The sequence below is a fragment of the Taeniopygia guttata genome, chromosome Z (assembly GCF_048771995.1).
Source record: "Taeniopygia guttata chromosome Z, bTaeGut7.mat, whole genome shotgun sequence".
In the NCBI taxonomy this organism is placed as follows: Eukaryota; Metazoa; Chordata; class Aves; order Passeriformes; family Estrildidae; genus Taeniopygia; species Taeniopygia guttata.
Window position 1 is genome coordinate 69,254,146 of NC_133063.1, and position 13,930 is coordinate 69,268,075.

General features: G+C 36.5%; 1 protein-coding gene across 1 annotated transcript in view; it reads left to right on the plus strand.

The window, feature by feature from the left end:
- SLC1A1 (solute carrier family 1 member 1) overlaps positions 1-13,930 on the plus strand; it is a 50,493-nt gene that overhangs the window by 24,224 nt on the left and 12,339 nt on the right. Inside the window, exons 3-7 of the mRNA XM_030258916.4 lie at positions 5,378-5,470; positions 7,034-7,148; positions 9,000-9,042; positions 10,703-10,810; positions 12,111-12,295. Of these exons, the coding sequence (XP_030114776.2) occupies positions 5,378-5,470; positions 7,034-7,148; positions 9,000-9,042; positions 10,703-10,810; positions 12,111-12,295 (544 nt within the window). The remainder of the gene's footprint in view (positions 1-5,377; positions 5,471-7,033; positions 7,149-8,999; positions 9,043-10,702; positions 10,811-12,110; positions 12,296-13,930) is intronic.

Consider the following 13,930-nt stretch of genomic DNA (forward strand, 5'->3'; position numbering starts at 1 on the left):
CCATTGCAAGTAGAAGATGACAACTGCAAAACTTTCACTTGCATCCAAGTAAGATTGTTTTTATGGCCTGCCTTGTGATGACCAGTGGATTAAATGAGAACTCTCAGTACTAATGTCAGCACTGTTTTGGGTTTTTTTCCTTCGTACTTTTAAAGAATAAATATTACCTTTTTGCAACAACAGCAACAAAATAACATTACTTCTTTTATATAAGACATTGTGGTCCCCTTAGAAGGATTGCCTGTTGAAATTCTCTGTATGCATTTTAAGAGTCACCTATGGTTTTCTATTTTTTTATGTCTTTTGCAACATTCTGTAAAAACTTTTTGCTCTCCTGGATGTTCACCAATCATATAATTTCTATGATGTATTGACTGCACATTGCAGCCAGAAGAGCCAAAATGGACATGAAGAAATAAAGTGTGAACACCTGTGAGAAGTTAAGAATTATTTTGTGATTTATCTAGTGACCACAGAAATTCCTCAATTAGTCAGTAAGGCTGCTGGCAGTTTGGCACAGTTTCAGAACTGTGTTTTGCCTTTGAATCAGCATTGTGGTCATAGCTGAGAAGGTCTAAAGGCGATACAGTTCTATTCTTTGGGAACTTCTGTTGTTATATTTTTGTTACAATTGGGAATTAGATATCAGAACCCTGAGAGAATTGTGTACAGTTGATATGCACCATGCCTGAGGTGGTTTTTGTCAGAATTTAATTAGCTTCTAAAGCTGATAGAGAAATATACCATGTGGCTGTCAGTAGTGTGAACTTGGAAGGACCTTGAGCCAGACTCTTCCTTCAGGCCCTGGGTCACTTAAGGAGAACAACTGTCAGTGTTAGGAGCTGGCTAAGTGCCATTGAGAAAACTCACATTTTGATCCTCAAGCGTAGCTGTGCTGCAAAAGGAGTTAAACAGCCTAGGCTTTTATAGATTATACATAATGATTAATGTGTTGTGCAGATAAAGTGACGATCCTGTCAGCTTCCACCAATATTCAGAAGCTTGAGAACAGCTAAGAAGTACTGCAAGAGATGGACTTGATGATAATGGTAAAATTTGTAGAGCAGCAATAAAAAATGACAGGAGGTCTAGGTATGATTTTTCTGTTGAACAGAGTCAACCACTGCACCAAACTGATGATTAAATCTCTCAGAACGTACTGAAAAAGAGCGCCTGAAAGCATAAATCTGTGTGTACAGTCACATGTATTCCAATCTGTAGAATGGTATGACAAATTCTAAGGATGTAGGTGTCATACCCTAGGGAACTATGAAGATGGTAAGTACTGGAAGTTAGAAGATCCCTGCGATTATTTCCAGTACTTCACAGAACTCTTTTTACTCCCCGATCTCACAGGACCACAGCACTGGTCTCACAAGAGCATAGTGAACAACTCTGGAATTACAGTACTATGCCTCAAACTAAAACCATTTAGCCATTTGTACATATGCATTTTTACAGGCCTCTAAAATGAACACATTTTATGTTCAGTGGCTACTGGTAAAAAATTCTGGAACACCATGTTTCATATATAAGCTTAGTTTTGTTTAAATGAGACTATGCCCTTAGGTAGCTTTATCCAGTAGTATTTCAGGGAAGTAGTTTTAAACATGTACAATTTTTAAAAACTGCTTCAGTGCAGCATTTCAATTTGGAAGGGATTTGAGGTCCTTGTACAAGAAAGGGTAGACGGGAGAGCCTTGATTTCAGTGATTTTTTTGTGTTGTATTCTTTTGCAAGTGTATGTGATACAAAATAGAGAAAGCTGGGCAAAAAAAGAGAGCTTCAAACTAGAGACCGTAACATAGAAAATGTGGAAGGTGAATTGCAGAAGACTAGACAATTGATTCCAAAATTTGACTTCAGTAATTAGAACCTTAACTCAAATCTGCTAAAATTATGGGGGCAGAGAGGTAAATAGATTAACAGATTTTAACATCGGTTGGTATCTTTCGTGATGATCTCACTTAAGCCTTTTTGTATCATAGCCACAGAATTGCATTTTATGCTTAAGTGGCTGCAGCCTAATTAGAAAATATTTTATAGCAAAATCTAAGGGACTAATGAGAAATACTGCAGTTTTGAAATGCCGTGGGATGGTGGAGAATCCATCAGGCCTCTTCAAACTTTATACAGTAAATTATATTACCAGTTTATCTATTCAAATGTGTTTAAACTTGGGGACAGATTGAGGGAAGAAAGAACAAATACATTAGTTTTAGAAGTTTAGTGGTAATCCAAAGTAGATAACCAAACCTAATTACACTGCATTTGTGATCTAATTTTGAATGGCACTGCAGGCTTTCCTTTTGAAGCAACGTATGTGCCATCTTAGTTTGAGTAATTATTTTTCTTCTGCAATGAAATTGGTGTTGTGTAGTAGTTTAGCACTACTAACTTTGTAGTTAGTAGTGGTTTAGTCATCTTCTGTTAACTCTTTCAGTTCCAAAGAAACTGTAAAGCCATGATGTAACCACAAAGGGAATCTTAATTTTCAGTAATCTTGAGAAAAAGGCTAGTAGCTATCAACTATGTTAGCAATTGCTCTGCCATGACAGTAGGACATATCTGAGAAAACTCACATCTTGATCCATTATTAGAAGTCCATTATTATGTATCATATTTTCTTATGTGTAAAAAGCTAACATGAAAAAAAAAGGAGCTTAGCAGTATACATCACCCAGTGCAAACCTGTGTATGTGGCACTTGTAGTGAATGCTATTTCAGTCTCTAAATGGAAGCATCATTCTGAATGCAGGTTTCAGAGTACAGCAGCTTTAAAAAGTGCAAACCCCACACCTATCATCCCCAGACCATACTTATACTTATTCAGCCATGTCTGTCTGAATAATTTGTGTAATTTGAATAATTTACCATAATTTACCATCAAAGCAGCATTAACATGGCAGTGGAAGGACAGGCTGGATCCTAGCACAGCTTGCTCACTAACAGGATCATTACCCAGTTTAAAAAGGCCATGGCAAAGTTTACCCTTTATTATACCTCTATAACACTACTGAGCATAACAGTTTGCAAACGGATTTCATTTGGAGCAGAAGAATTCCCGTCACAGGAATCTCCTATCATATTTACTGTATGATCTTTATAACTGACTGCTCCAGGGAAATAACCTTGCTTGATTATTAGGCTCTTGACTAAGTCAACAAGACTGTCAGGAAAAAAAAAAACCAAAAAAAACCAAAAAAAAAAGGGCACAAGTTTTAGAATTAAATTCCATTATTTCCAAGTTTTTTGAACTTTTCATTAAAAGATACGGAATGGTGGCAATACCTGTTTGCTCTTTTAAAAAAAAATTATGTGAATTCTTCCAAGTTAATTTATCAGGTGCAGAAGTTTCAGCATTGACAGCCTTTGAAAACAGGCTTGTACACAGAAAGCATTATTTAGTGTTAATGGTGTGAATTGACACAATCAGGTAACCAAGGGAACCACCAAGTGACAGCTGAAATGCAAAGAGTAGATTTATTTCATTACCTCACCAGCAGTGCCAGGTGGCTGAGCCGCATGGAGATGGAGGCTCTGTTAGGCTTGGCTCATCCTAGCGGCCGGTGCGGGGGAAGTGCTTGCAGCCTGCCTCTCTGCAACAGAAGGTCTCCTGCATGTCTGTGAGAGCCTGTTATCTCTCCAGAGGAATTCCACTTCTCAAAACAGGCACAAGGTTGGCAACAATAGCCATAATAAATGGAGTTTTCCCACACTGACATTTTTAGCATTCCCAGCTTCAAGGTCACTTTGGTCTAAACTATTACCTCCTCCTCCCCAAATTTTCCAGTTTTAACTGTTTCCTCCCAAAACTATCCATTCTTGCGAGTTCTTGCTGCCATAATTACCGCAGCAATGGAAAAGTCCTCCTTTCTACCTTTTTTTCCCCCCAGTTCCTAAGGTGAGGAATAGAAATCAAGGCCCACATTCTGTGTTCATTCTGTTATTTATGCCTCAAAAAATATCCTTACTGCTGACAGTGTCCTGTAATAGCTGTGGCATTGTTTTTCTCTGCATTAATCTGTATTCCTTTGCCATATGAATAGCTAACTGATTATCCTTATTTGCTCTACAAATGAGAGAATCTTTGCATTATGATTTCTGTATATATGTGTAGTTATTCTGCACTCAATCTTATGATGCACTATGCCATGGAAGACCCCAGTATAATCAGATTATGAAATAAAATAACCTTCATTCTTTCCTCTGAGTGTTGTTTGCATTTTGAATAACAATTAACAGAACTAGTAAGACATTATATGAGTACTCTAGGCACAAATTGTCAGTGCTGTTAATATACCTTCTGAATGAGACATCAACACATGGTTAAACTGTGCTTGCTAAGATCCTTTCTGAGCTCAAAGATCAGTAAGCTACATGTATGTCAGATCTCTTGATTTTTCTTCCTTCACTTTTGAAACTATTTTTTCCTACAAAATCACATTTCTCTGGGGCTAAATATCCTCTTCATGGTTTAGCTTTTGTATACAAATGAATCCAGACAGTCTTTGATAAACTGATTCAATAAACATACAAATATTAATGGATCACAAATGTATAATAAAGTGATAGCAGTGAATTATTAACTAATGTTGTTATAAACAGACAAATTTTGGAGTCAAAATGCTCATTTTACCCTGGTTACTGATTTTACACATACAACTTCTAGAAATCTTTTAAACAATTAAGGAATACTTTACAAGAAGTTTCATCTAGTATTGTTGCCAGAAGATAAGTTGACCTGAGTATAATACCTGTCTCAGCACTTTCCCTTCCTTCATTAGTAAATCTGCCCTCCTTGTTCTTCACAATGACATATACAGGTGGAGAAGTGTGGACCACCCAAACTTTAGAAAAAGCTTTAGTCAAAAATTTAAAAACAGTAAATCTGTTAATGAAGACAAACTGACCAGAAATGTTCCTTACTTGTCTGATAAGCCTTTGAGCCACCTGGGGTAACAGGCTTGAGCAGCTCCATTCACATGGTTTTTAGCTTTAAAGCCAAAATGTTACAGATCTGGAAGAAATGAAACTATGAGTTAAGTGAATAAGGAAACAAATTGTGACGTATATTCTTATAAACCAAAGTCTAATTAATCACAGACATAGAGAATCAAGAGAGCCCAATTGTCTTTGTCCTAGAAAAAAGGTGGGGGGAGGAAGGGAAAACAGATTTTTGCAAAGAAGCAGAAGAAAATATGTTGGTCAGCTACAGATATTTCTCAGAAGTGTAAATGTCAATTAACTATTTAGAAACATCTTGAATAACAAAAAAAATTCTGCGTAGAAGAGACAATAATTACTTCTCTACAAAAATGACAACATTCTTATAAGACTGGTTTTATTGTTTTGTTTCTGTGGCTGTTTTTTGCAGGTGTTGCTGCTTTGGATTCCAACATTTCTGGGAAGATTGGTTTGCGAGCAGTTGTATATTATTTCTGCACAACAGTCGTTGCTGTAATATTAGGTACTCTGTAATTCTGTAACTTTTTAAATCATCAGACTTGCCTAATTACAAATGTGACATTACTAATTTCCCAAGTCAGGATGTGGAGATGAGATGAGGAATCATACCAGATAACCTGACATTAGCTGTAGTCAGATACAGAGACGGGCTAGTGCTGCTGTCCATGGGCTGTGTTTATATCCAGTGTGAAGCCACAGGAAATTTCACCACATATTTCAGCTCCGAGAAGATTAGGAGCTGTATGCTGAGGTAAAAAATTACCAGCAGTGAGAAAGCTGAATGAATGTCAAAGGCTAACTTTAAATACAAAGTGAATTTCCTCAATAGTAAAATTGATGGCTTGTTCCTGATTCCCTGATTGGAAAATATGTAGTGTGTCACACCGGAAAGAATGACAGAAAATACTGGTTCCCTTGTCATCTTATTTCTTTCCTTAAAGGTTTTTTCCCCCTCTGTCACTGCTAGGCTCCAATCCTACATCTTTGAAAATCTCATCTCCTCTTACAGGAAGTTTATTCCTGAGAAACAACATTGACATGTTCTGTATTTGCTTAAAGAAACATGCTCAGCCAGCCTTCTTAAATAAGAAACAAAATAAAACAATCTATCTCATATGTCTGAGTAATTAAAGACTACCATTAGTCTGTATCTAACTTAAATATTAAAGACTAACATTAGTATGTATCTAACTTTGAAATTGTCCCAGATTTGGGTGAGGTGGTAAACCAGACAATCTCCCAAGGTCCTTGCTATTCTAGGTTGTTCCATGGCGTTATGACATTACTTGTTTCATAAGCAGTGCTATGCAAATATAGTACTGCCTTTATTAATGAGAAAGACTTGTTCCTGCCTGGTTGAAGGGTCATCCAAACAGTTCTTTCACCCTTCTTTCTCCCTTCACTGAAATTTAGAAATTTCATTTGCTTTGCCTTCATTTGAACTTGTATAAGGAAAAAACAAAGACAGAAAAAAAAATATTTGGAGAATTTGGAGAATAACAATAGTAAAAATGCTTAAAATGAAGCCACTAAAGTAAATGAAAAAATTGTCGTTGATTTCAGTATTTACAAGATCATATCTAGTATTTCTTACTCTACAATTTTTTATTTATTTCTTTTTCTGAAGCCTTCTCTTACATAACTATATTGCTACCTAACTTTAATAAAACACCCTGTGACTCTGGGGTCACAGGACAGTGCACAGCTAGTAACAAGAAGAGCTACATAAAAGAAAAGGGAAATAACAATTAAATATATTCACTCTGCAAAAGTTGCAGCACACTCATCTGGAACCCAGCTGAAGTAATTTACCCTTTTGGTGAGCAGTAGTGATGTAGTACAATAGATACAAAAGTGATGAAGTCTAGGGGCAAGCCTGCAAGTAGCTCCTGTACTAGGGGAACCCACACATTTAAGGAGACCACCTGCAGACTTTTCAGCAGAAGCACCCAGAGAAAGTGTATTGAGTTGAATTTAGAAAAAATTTGGCTACACAGGATATACAGAGAAAGAATGCACCCATGACTCTTCTTGCACTGTGAGCTCTCTGCTTCTCCTTCTGCAGGGATTATCCTTGTTGTGACCATTAAACCTGGAGTGACTCAAAGAGCAAGTGATATTGACAGAGTGGGCAGTACCCCAGAAGTCAATACTGTTGATGCCTTGCTGGATCTGCTCAGGTAAGGTTTTAATTTTTATTTTCCATATCCCCTTTGCGAAAATCCAAACAAACATAAATAAAGTTGTGATATATAATACAATAAAATGCCTTCTGATACTGTGTGGATGAATAAGGGTAATATTTCAACAAATTAGACATATTAAAATTTACTCAAAGCAGTTTATTTTTTAAAAATTCTCTTTACACCATACACTTTGGCTAATAAACTAGTGATGAAAAATCCTTCCTTTACAGAAATTGATGTATTAAAATTTATTATGAGGAAAAGATCCATAAAGGATTGGTGGATTACTGGTGGATTACTGATTTGCAGCCTGCCTTGCTGTAACAGAAGGTTTCCTGCATGTCTTTGAGAGTTTGTTATCTCTCCAGAGGAATAGTTGTCATCCAGCATAGACAACTAGCTGAAATTACAGAGCTGTGGTTCCCCTCCTCAAGGCAGCATGCAGAGAAACAGATGCAGTATGCAAAGATTTCCAGGGGTTCCACAGTCAAGAAGTTTGCTGCATCACCAGTATCTAAGGCAACTGTATAATGTGTCTTTCCCCATTAGCATCATGGACAATGATAGATATTTTAAAGTGGTTAGAAGAAGGAAACCCCTAGAAAAGTCTGCAGAAGACAGGTGCAGGTTTTCAGAGCTACTGTGCATAAGGGATTTATTTCTTTGAAAATAACACCAATAAAGGCTGCATTTCCAATAAGGGCTAGAGGCTAGGTGGTACCTTCAAAAATATTTCTGGTTTTTTTTTTTTTTTTTTCTGGTGTATTTAGTCTCTATTCTGGGTCACTATTCCTGCCCATCATTTGTCTTTGTAGAATTTTTACTTAATCTGTCATGTAAGAATCAACTGCACATATCTAGTAGTTTCAGGGTTTGCTATAGATTGTAGCTCAACTTCTTGCAAAGAAGTTGAAGACTAAATTAACAGTTAAAATATCTGAAATTCTCTTTTAAAGGAATTAGAATGTACTACACATTTCTATTCAAAAACATGCATAAAAAGAATAGATTTAGGATTTGTAAAGATGAAGGAAAAACCCACAATTATACAAACAGATTTTTCTTTAGCATAGATTTTGTTTTTAAAACTTGAAAACCAAAGGCAGGAGTTTGTGATAGATCTTTAGGGGAGATAAAAACCCATCTGCTTCAGTATATAAAATGCATTTTCTGTACTGGATTGGATATTTACCAAATACCTAATTAATATTTTCTTTTTGCAATTGTTTGAATCTGAAATTGGCATTTGGAAAAGAGTCACACAACTGCATTGCACTAAATCTCCTATTTTTTCAGTGTGTAAAAATGGTTCTTGACACCAGAATAACACAGGAGAATTTACCATTAACCAAGATTAATTTCTGAATTCAAAAATAAAATAGAGCACACCAAATATCTTATTCTTACAGCACAGCCTTTGTAAGAGGTTTGTTTTTTTTTTTTCTCTTCTGCCTATATTTGACATATCCTGTAATGGTGGTGTGTCCTGTATTCCTTATGGAAATCAAGGAGATAATGTAGCAGGGATAAAATACACTGGGTTTAGTAGGTTACCAAAAGAAATGTCAAATTCTAAAAAATAAGCCAAAAGTTCAACAAGTGCAAGTAGGAAAACAATCATTGGGACTCTTAAACCCTTAATTTCTTTGGAAAAAAGAACTCTATATCTGTCTATCTATCTATCTATCTATCTATCTATCTATCTATCTATCTATCTCTGCTGATGTTAAATATACTCCTTTCTGCCAAAAGAAACAAAACATGATCTGTTTATCATTTTGTTTATAGCAAACAACTTTTCCTTAGTATGCTGGATAATTGAAATACTTCTGTGCTTGTTAACAGGAATATGTTCCCAGAGAACCTTGTTCAGGCCTGTTTCCAACAGGTAAGTTTGAACATCCTTCTTTATTTCTGTAGTTTTCACTATTAACCACATATTATTTTTTTATGTCACAAAAAAAGTTGTCAGGCAAGACTTATTTCTGAGAAGTCCAGGAATATTTTCATCTCCTATAAAAACGTGGAGGTTTAAGGCATCTTGGTTCCATTTCCATTATTATAAACACTCTGCTATCAGCTATTAAGTCCCAAATAGGCACTGTTTAAGAGCTGGATGCAGAAACTAAACAGCATGTAAGACAAGATGTTTGCTTTTGGGACAACAAGAGTTAGAAGAACCATCTTATGAGGATTAGTTTCCTTGTTCTTAAGATCCTTCTGTGTCTGATAAAGTCTGTGTAAATTAGCCCTCACCCTGAAGTGTCTCACATTTAATATCCACTGCAAGACCAAATCCTTTGAAGGAAAAGCATGATAACTAATAGTCTATTCGAGACTTCTTTCAGGAAAAGTGAGTGTTGCAAGATGGAAGAGGAAGCTTCTGTCTATATAATAGATTTATCAGTTAGCCTTCTCCAGAAATTTATATCAGATATGCTGCTGTGAAGAACTCACTTTATAAAACTTCTCCATGTAGTTTTTGTCATCATTACTGGCTACCCAACACTAAGGGGACAGGCAGGCTCTTTAAGGAATCCTTGAAAGAATGATGGTGGCACTAAACTGTAGTTACTATAAAGTATTGTTTTCTTAATGGATTATGATTAGCATAGCACAGAATTTACAATCAGAATAGCACAGGATTTCTATGAGCGGAGTCTGTGTAGTACAGTTTTATAAAAGCACCATTTAACTTACATTTTCTAATCACCTAGAGCCACTGTATATTTGGTCAAATCTTAATTGCTGTATCAATATAACAACCATAATCTAGGCTTGAAAAACATATAAAAGAATGCAGGTTGGTCACTCAGTCCTCAGAGGAAGCAGATGGAGGCATCCCTGACCACCAGGTCTCACTGTCCTGCAGCAGTTTTGGTCCAAGTTACTTACTAGAACTTGTACCTGCTCGGTTTTATGGACAGTGTACTTGCAGCTGTTACACTTGCCTGTTCGTGACTGCATCATCAACACCACTCATCTGGCTGGGTGTCTGGAACATTTAAGACAAATAAGGAGAGGAGTAGTCTGCCTAGTGTCAGGAATCTGGAGGCTAGTAGGGATCGGGACAGTAAGTCTGTTTGGTTTGTCTGCTTGGTGCACAGGACCTTGAAGACCTGGCAGTGAGGGGAAAGGGAAGTATGTTACCCATTTGACAGCTAAGAATGGCATTAGTTAGGCTGACCACATCACTAAGGGCCTCTCCTGGCATGGCTGTCAGCAATTCTCTCAAGACTGTTTGTTCCAGCAAAAATTCTTGCCATGTCAGGAGCTCTAGCTCATGCCCCACAGGACTGCAGCACGTCCATGGCATATCTAAGATCCTGGGGAGCAGAATTCATAGCATATTATTTGTGAATCTCTTGTTTGATCTACAGCTCCTGAGGTACAGAGCCATGATGGTTCAACATTAGTCTATGTTTGCTACCTTTGGTTCTGACTGCTTAATTTTTCTCATTTTTCTCTTATTTTTACTGGGCCTTTGTCTATTCTCCAGTTTTCTTATTTTTCTAAATAAGTTCTGGATTTTTTTTTAACTTTTTCAGTATAAAACCAAACGTGAAAAAGTTAAAGCTACAAGTGCTGTGGATAAAAATAGCTCCATATTTCGAGAGGAACCCACTACAATAGCAATGACAGCAAACGCTCCAGAGGTATGACCTATTATCCTTTTATTCCTTCATAAAATACAAGGTGGGGAGAAAGAATATAGACTAAATTTGGTTTAGTTCTTGTGGTTAGTGACGAAGAAATGAATGGAAATAGCACATAGATGGATTTTAGCAAGAGTGCAGAAGTTAATTAGTAAATGCTTAGAGGGCCTTCCAGTAGGTTTAAGAACATCAGAGCATCCCATGGGTAATTGACCAGTCCAAAGAAAATAGATGAAGATTGATTACATTTATCTGCTTATGAATTGTCAATTTTCTGAGAAATTCAACACACGCTATGGAAAGACTAGATGTATATCACCATGAGATGTTTGAGTAGCAATGACTGCAATTGTAAGCACTAAAGAAAATTAGTTGAAAATAATAATAAATATTTTTCAATGGAAAACAAAACAATATAAATAATTTGTTAATAAATAGTTTGTAACTCTGAAAAAAACTGTACAGAAATAAAAGTGAAGAAGAGATTTAAGAAGCCTTTCATTAGAGGTGTGGAAAGCTTATGTGTGTTAATGGTGTATAAAGTCTAGACTTATTGTGGAGGAGAGGGAGAAAGGAATTCAATATAATGTGAACACAGAACTATAAACAATACCAAATCAATATACATTTTATTATATTCCTTCCAAATTTCATCTCAAAGTAATAACAACATAGGAGGATGAGCTATACGAAGAGACATTAATTAAATCCTGAACCAGAATGTAGTGAATTGCACTCTTTCATTCATATGTTCATGCTGCGCAGAAGAATGTATGAATACTTCTTTAGCAAGATTTTTATATTATGTGCACACATTTCTCCTATAAATTATGCAATGACATTGATGTCCTAGTTGTTAGGCAGTGGTGAATTTATCTTAGATACAAACCCTTGAGCTGCTCAGAAACAAATACGAGGATGCTACATGTGTGTTTTGCTTTCCAGTGGGAGTAAATGCTGAGTGTAGGGGAGTAAATCTTGAAAGCATGACTGAGGATACTTAGACCCTGCCATACTTTGTGTCAGAAGTCTATAGAAAGGACAACACAAATTAAATGGTACTTCACTCCCTGCTGAGATTTGGTCAGATCCATGCATGGCTTTAAAATACAAAGTATTCAAGTTCAGTTTAGTGTAATCCTGAACTTGCCCACTTGGCACTTTTCTGAAAGCCAAAGAGTGGCTGGGAAAGAGATTGCTGTCTTTCAAAAAAATCTAAATGTGTTTTCATTTTAGAATTCATTAAAGTAAATTCATTATTTTCAGATAGTATTTTTTTTCTCTTGATTCCAATTTACAGAACAAAACCCAAGAGTATAAAATTGTGGGGCTGTATTCCAATGGCATCAATGCACTGGGGTTGATTGTCTTCTGCCTTGTTTTTGGAGTGGTTATTGGGAAAATGGAGGAGAAAGGACAAGTGCTGTTGGATTTCTTCAACGCTCTGAATGAAGCTACAATGAGAATAGTTCAGATAATTATGTGGTAAGTTCAAGGATATACCGGCATTTTCCAGCAACTTCTCTATGTGGATTTTGTCACTGAAGAGGTAGGAGCAGACTCAGAACTCATGTTTGCTTTTGCATAGTGCTTTACAGAAAGCAATTTTCAAAGAATGATTGGTAAAAATTTTCCTTTCTACAGAATTTGACCCTTTTGAGGAAACTGGAGACAGGGCTTCTTAATATATATTAAAGGAGCAGTCCTATTGGTTCCCAGGAGACCTGAGCTTTTTAGACATTCTTGCTAGACGTTTATAAAAAACTAGTGCACTAGTCATTTGAGGACTCTTTGAGGATAAGCATTACCACTCATATGCCCTTCTGAGTCTCAAACATTAATCCCCAACAGACATTATGTTCACAGGATGGCTGTATTGGATCTAAGTTCCTTTAGAAATCTGAATTAATATGCAAGCCACAGCACAGAGAAAAATTCAAAATGGTATGCAAAATACAACATAGCATAATTTACCTCCTGCTAATAGGTTTTGTGAGACTACATTCTCATCATATTCTCAAACAAGAAAAACCAGTTTAAAACATAGAAACTCATCTGATAGTGTTTGATTGGACTTCACAGCTATTAATAGAATTTTGTCTGTGCAAATCACAAATACATGATCAGGACTATAAATACACACAATTCCTTCCAGAGTTTGATCCTACATGCTGAGTGCTTTGTGACACTTATTACAATATTCTGCTCATGTGCATGTTTCATACCAGTACCATGACAGATCTGACCCTTCCATGGGTTTTTCTTACATCCCAGCACACTAAGATGTCTGTGAAACAGCAAACCTGTCTAGGGTTTGCACAATTCTTGCTTCCTTAAAGAAAGGTAAATTAATTTCTGCAACTGGTCCTGTGCTAAGCAGCTAGTTTAATCTCAGACTAAGTTAAAGTCCTGTGAGACAGGACACTCTGCAGAAAATTACCAACAAGACTCCAGACTTAGTACATGCCATAGAGGAATTTACTTATAAATTGATTATCCATTTTTTTGCATGTGCCAGAAGCTGTGACTACAGGCTCCCTGAGTTTCTACAGAGTGGGAGCTGTTGTTTGAAACAAGATGGAGTTTTGTGCTGAAAATATGAGGAATTAGTACTGTTTTCATCAAGTTTAGTGCTTAGAGCAGCTAGGTATCCTTGCTTTCTACGGGGGTAAGATACAATTTTGTTTATGAGATAGCACACATACATTTTATAAATTTATAATTTCTATTTTAAAATGTATACATTTTTTATTCACAAATTTCTAGATTAATTTATACTGCTCAAAGCTCTGGAGTAATAACTTGTCTCTATGATAGCCTGCTCTGTGGAACCAAAAAAATGCAGTGGAGCTGGTGCTAATATAATTCCTGATATTTCCCTTGAATTTTCTGTAGGCAGTAGCCTATGCAGCTGTTCAGATCCATAAGGCATGGGCTTGTGCATGTTTACTTTATTCTGTTCAGGTGACACAGATATAGCCCCAGTGCTGCAGGGCAGTTCCTGTAACTCCAGGAGACCTTTCCCATCTGTGTATGATTACAGACTAGACAGACACTGATCTCAGCCCTGTAAACTTCCACCCCTAGGGAGCCTGTGGCTATACATGAGCCTTTGCTGTA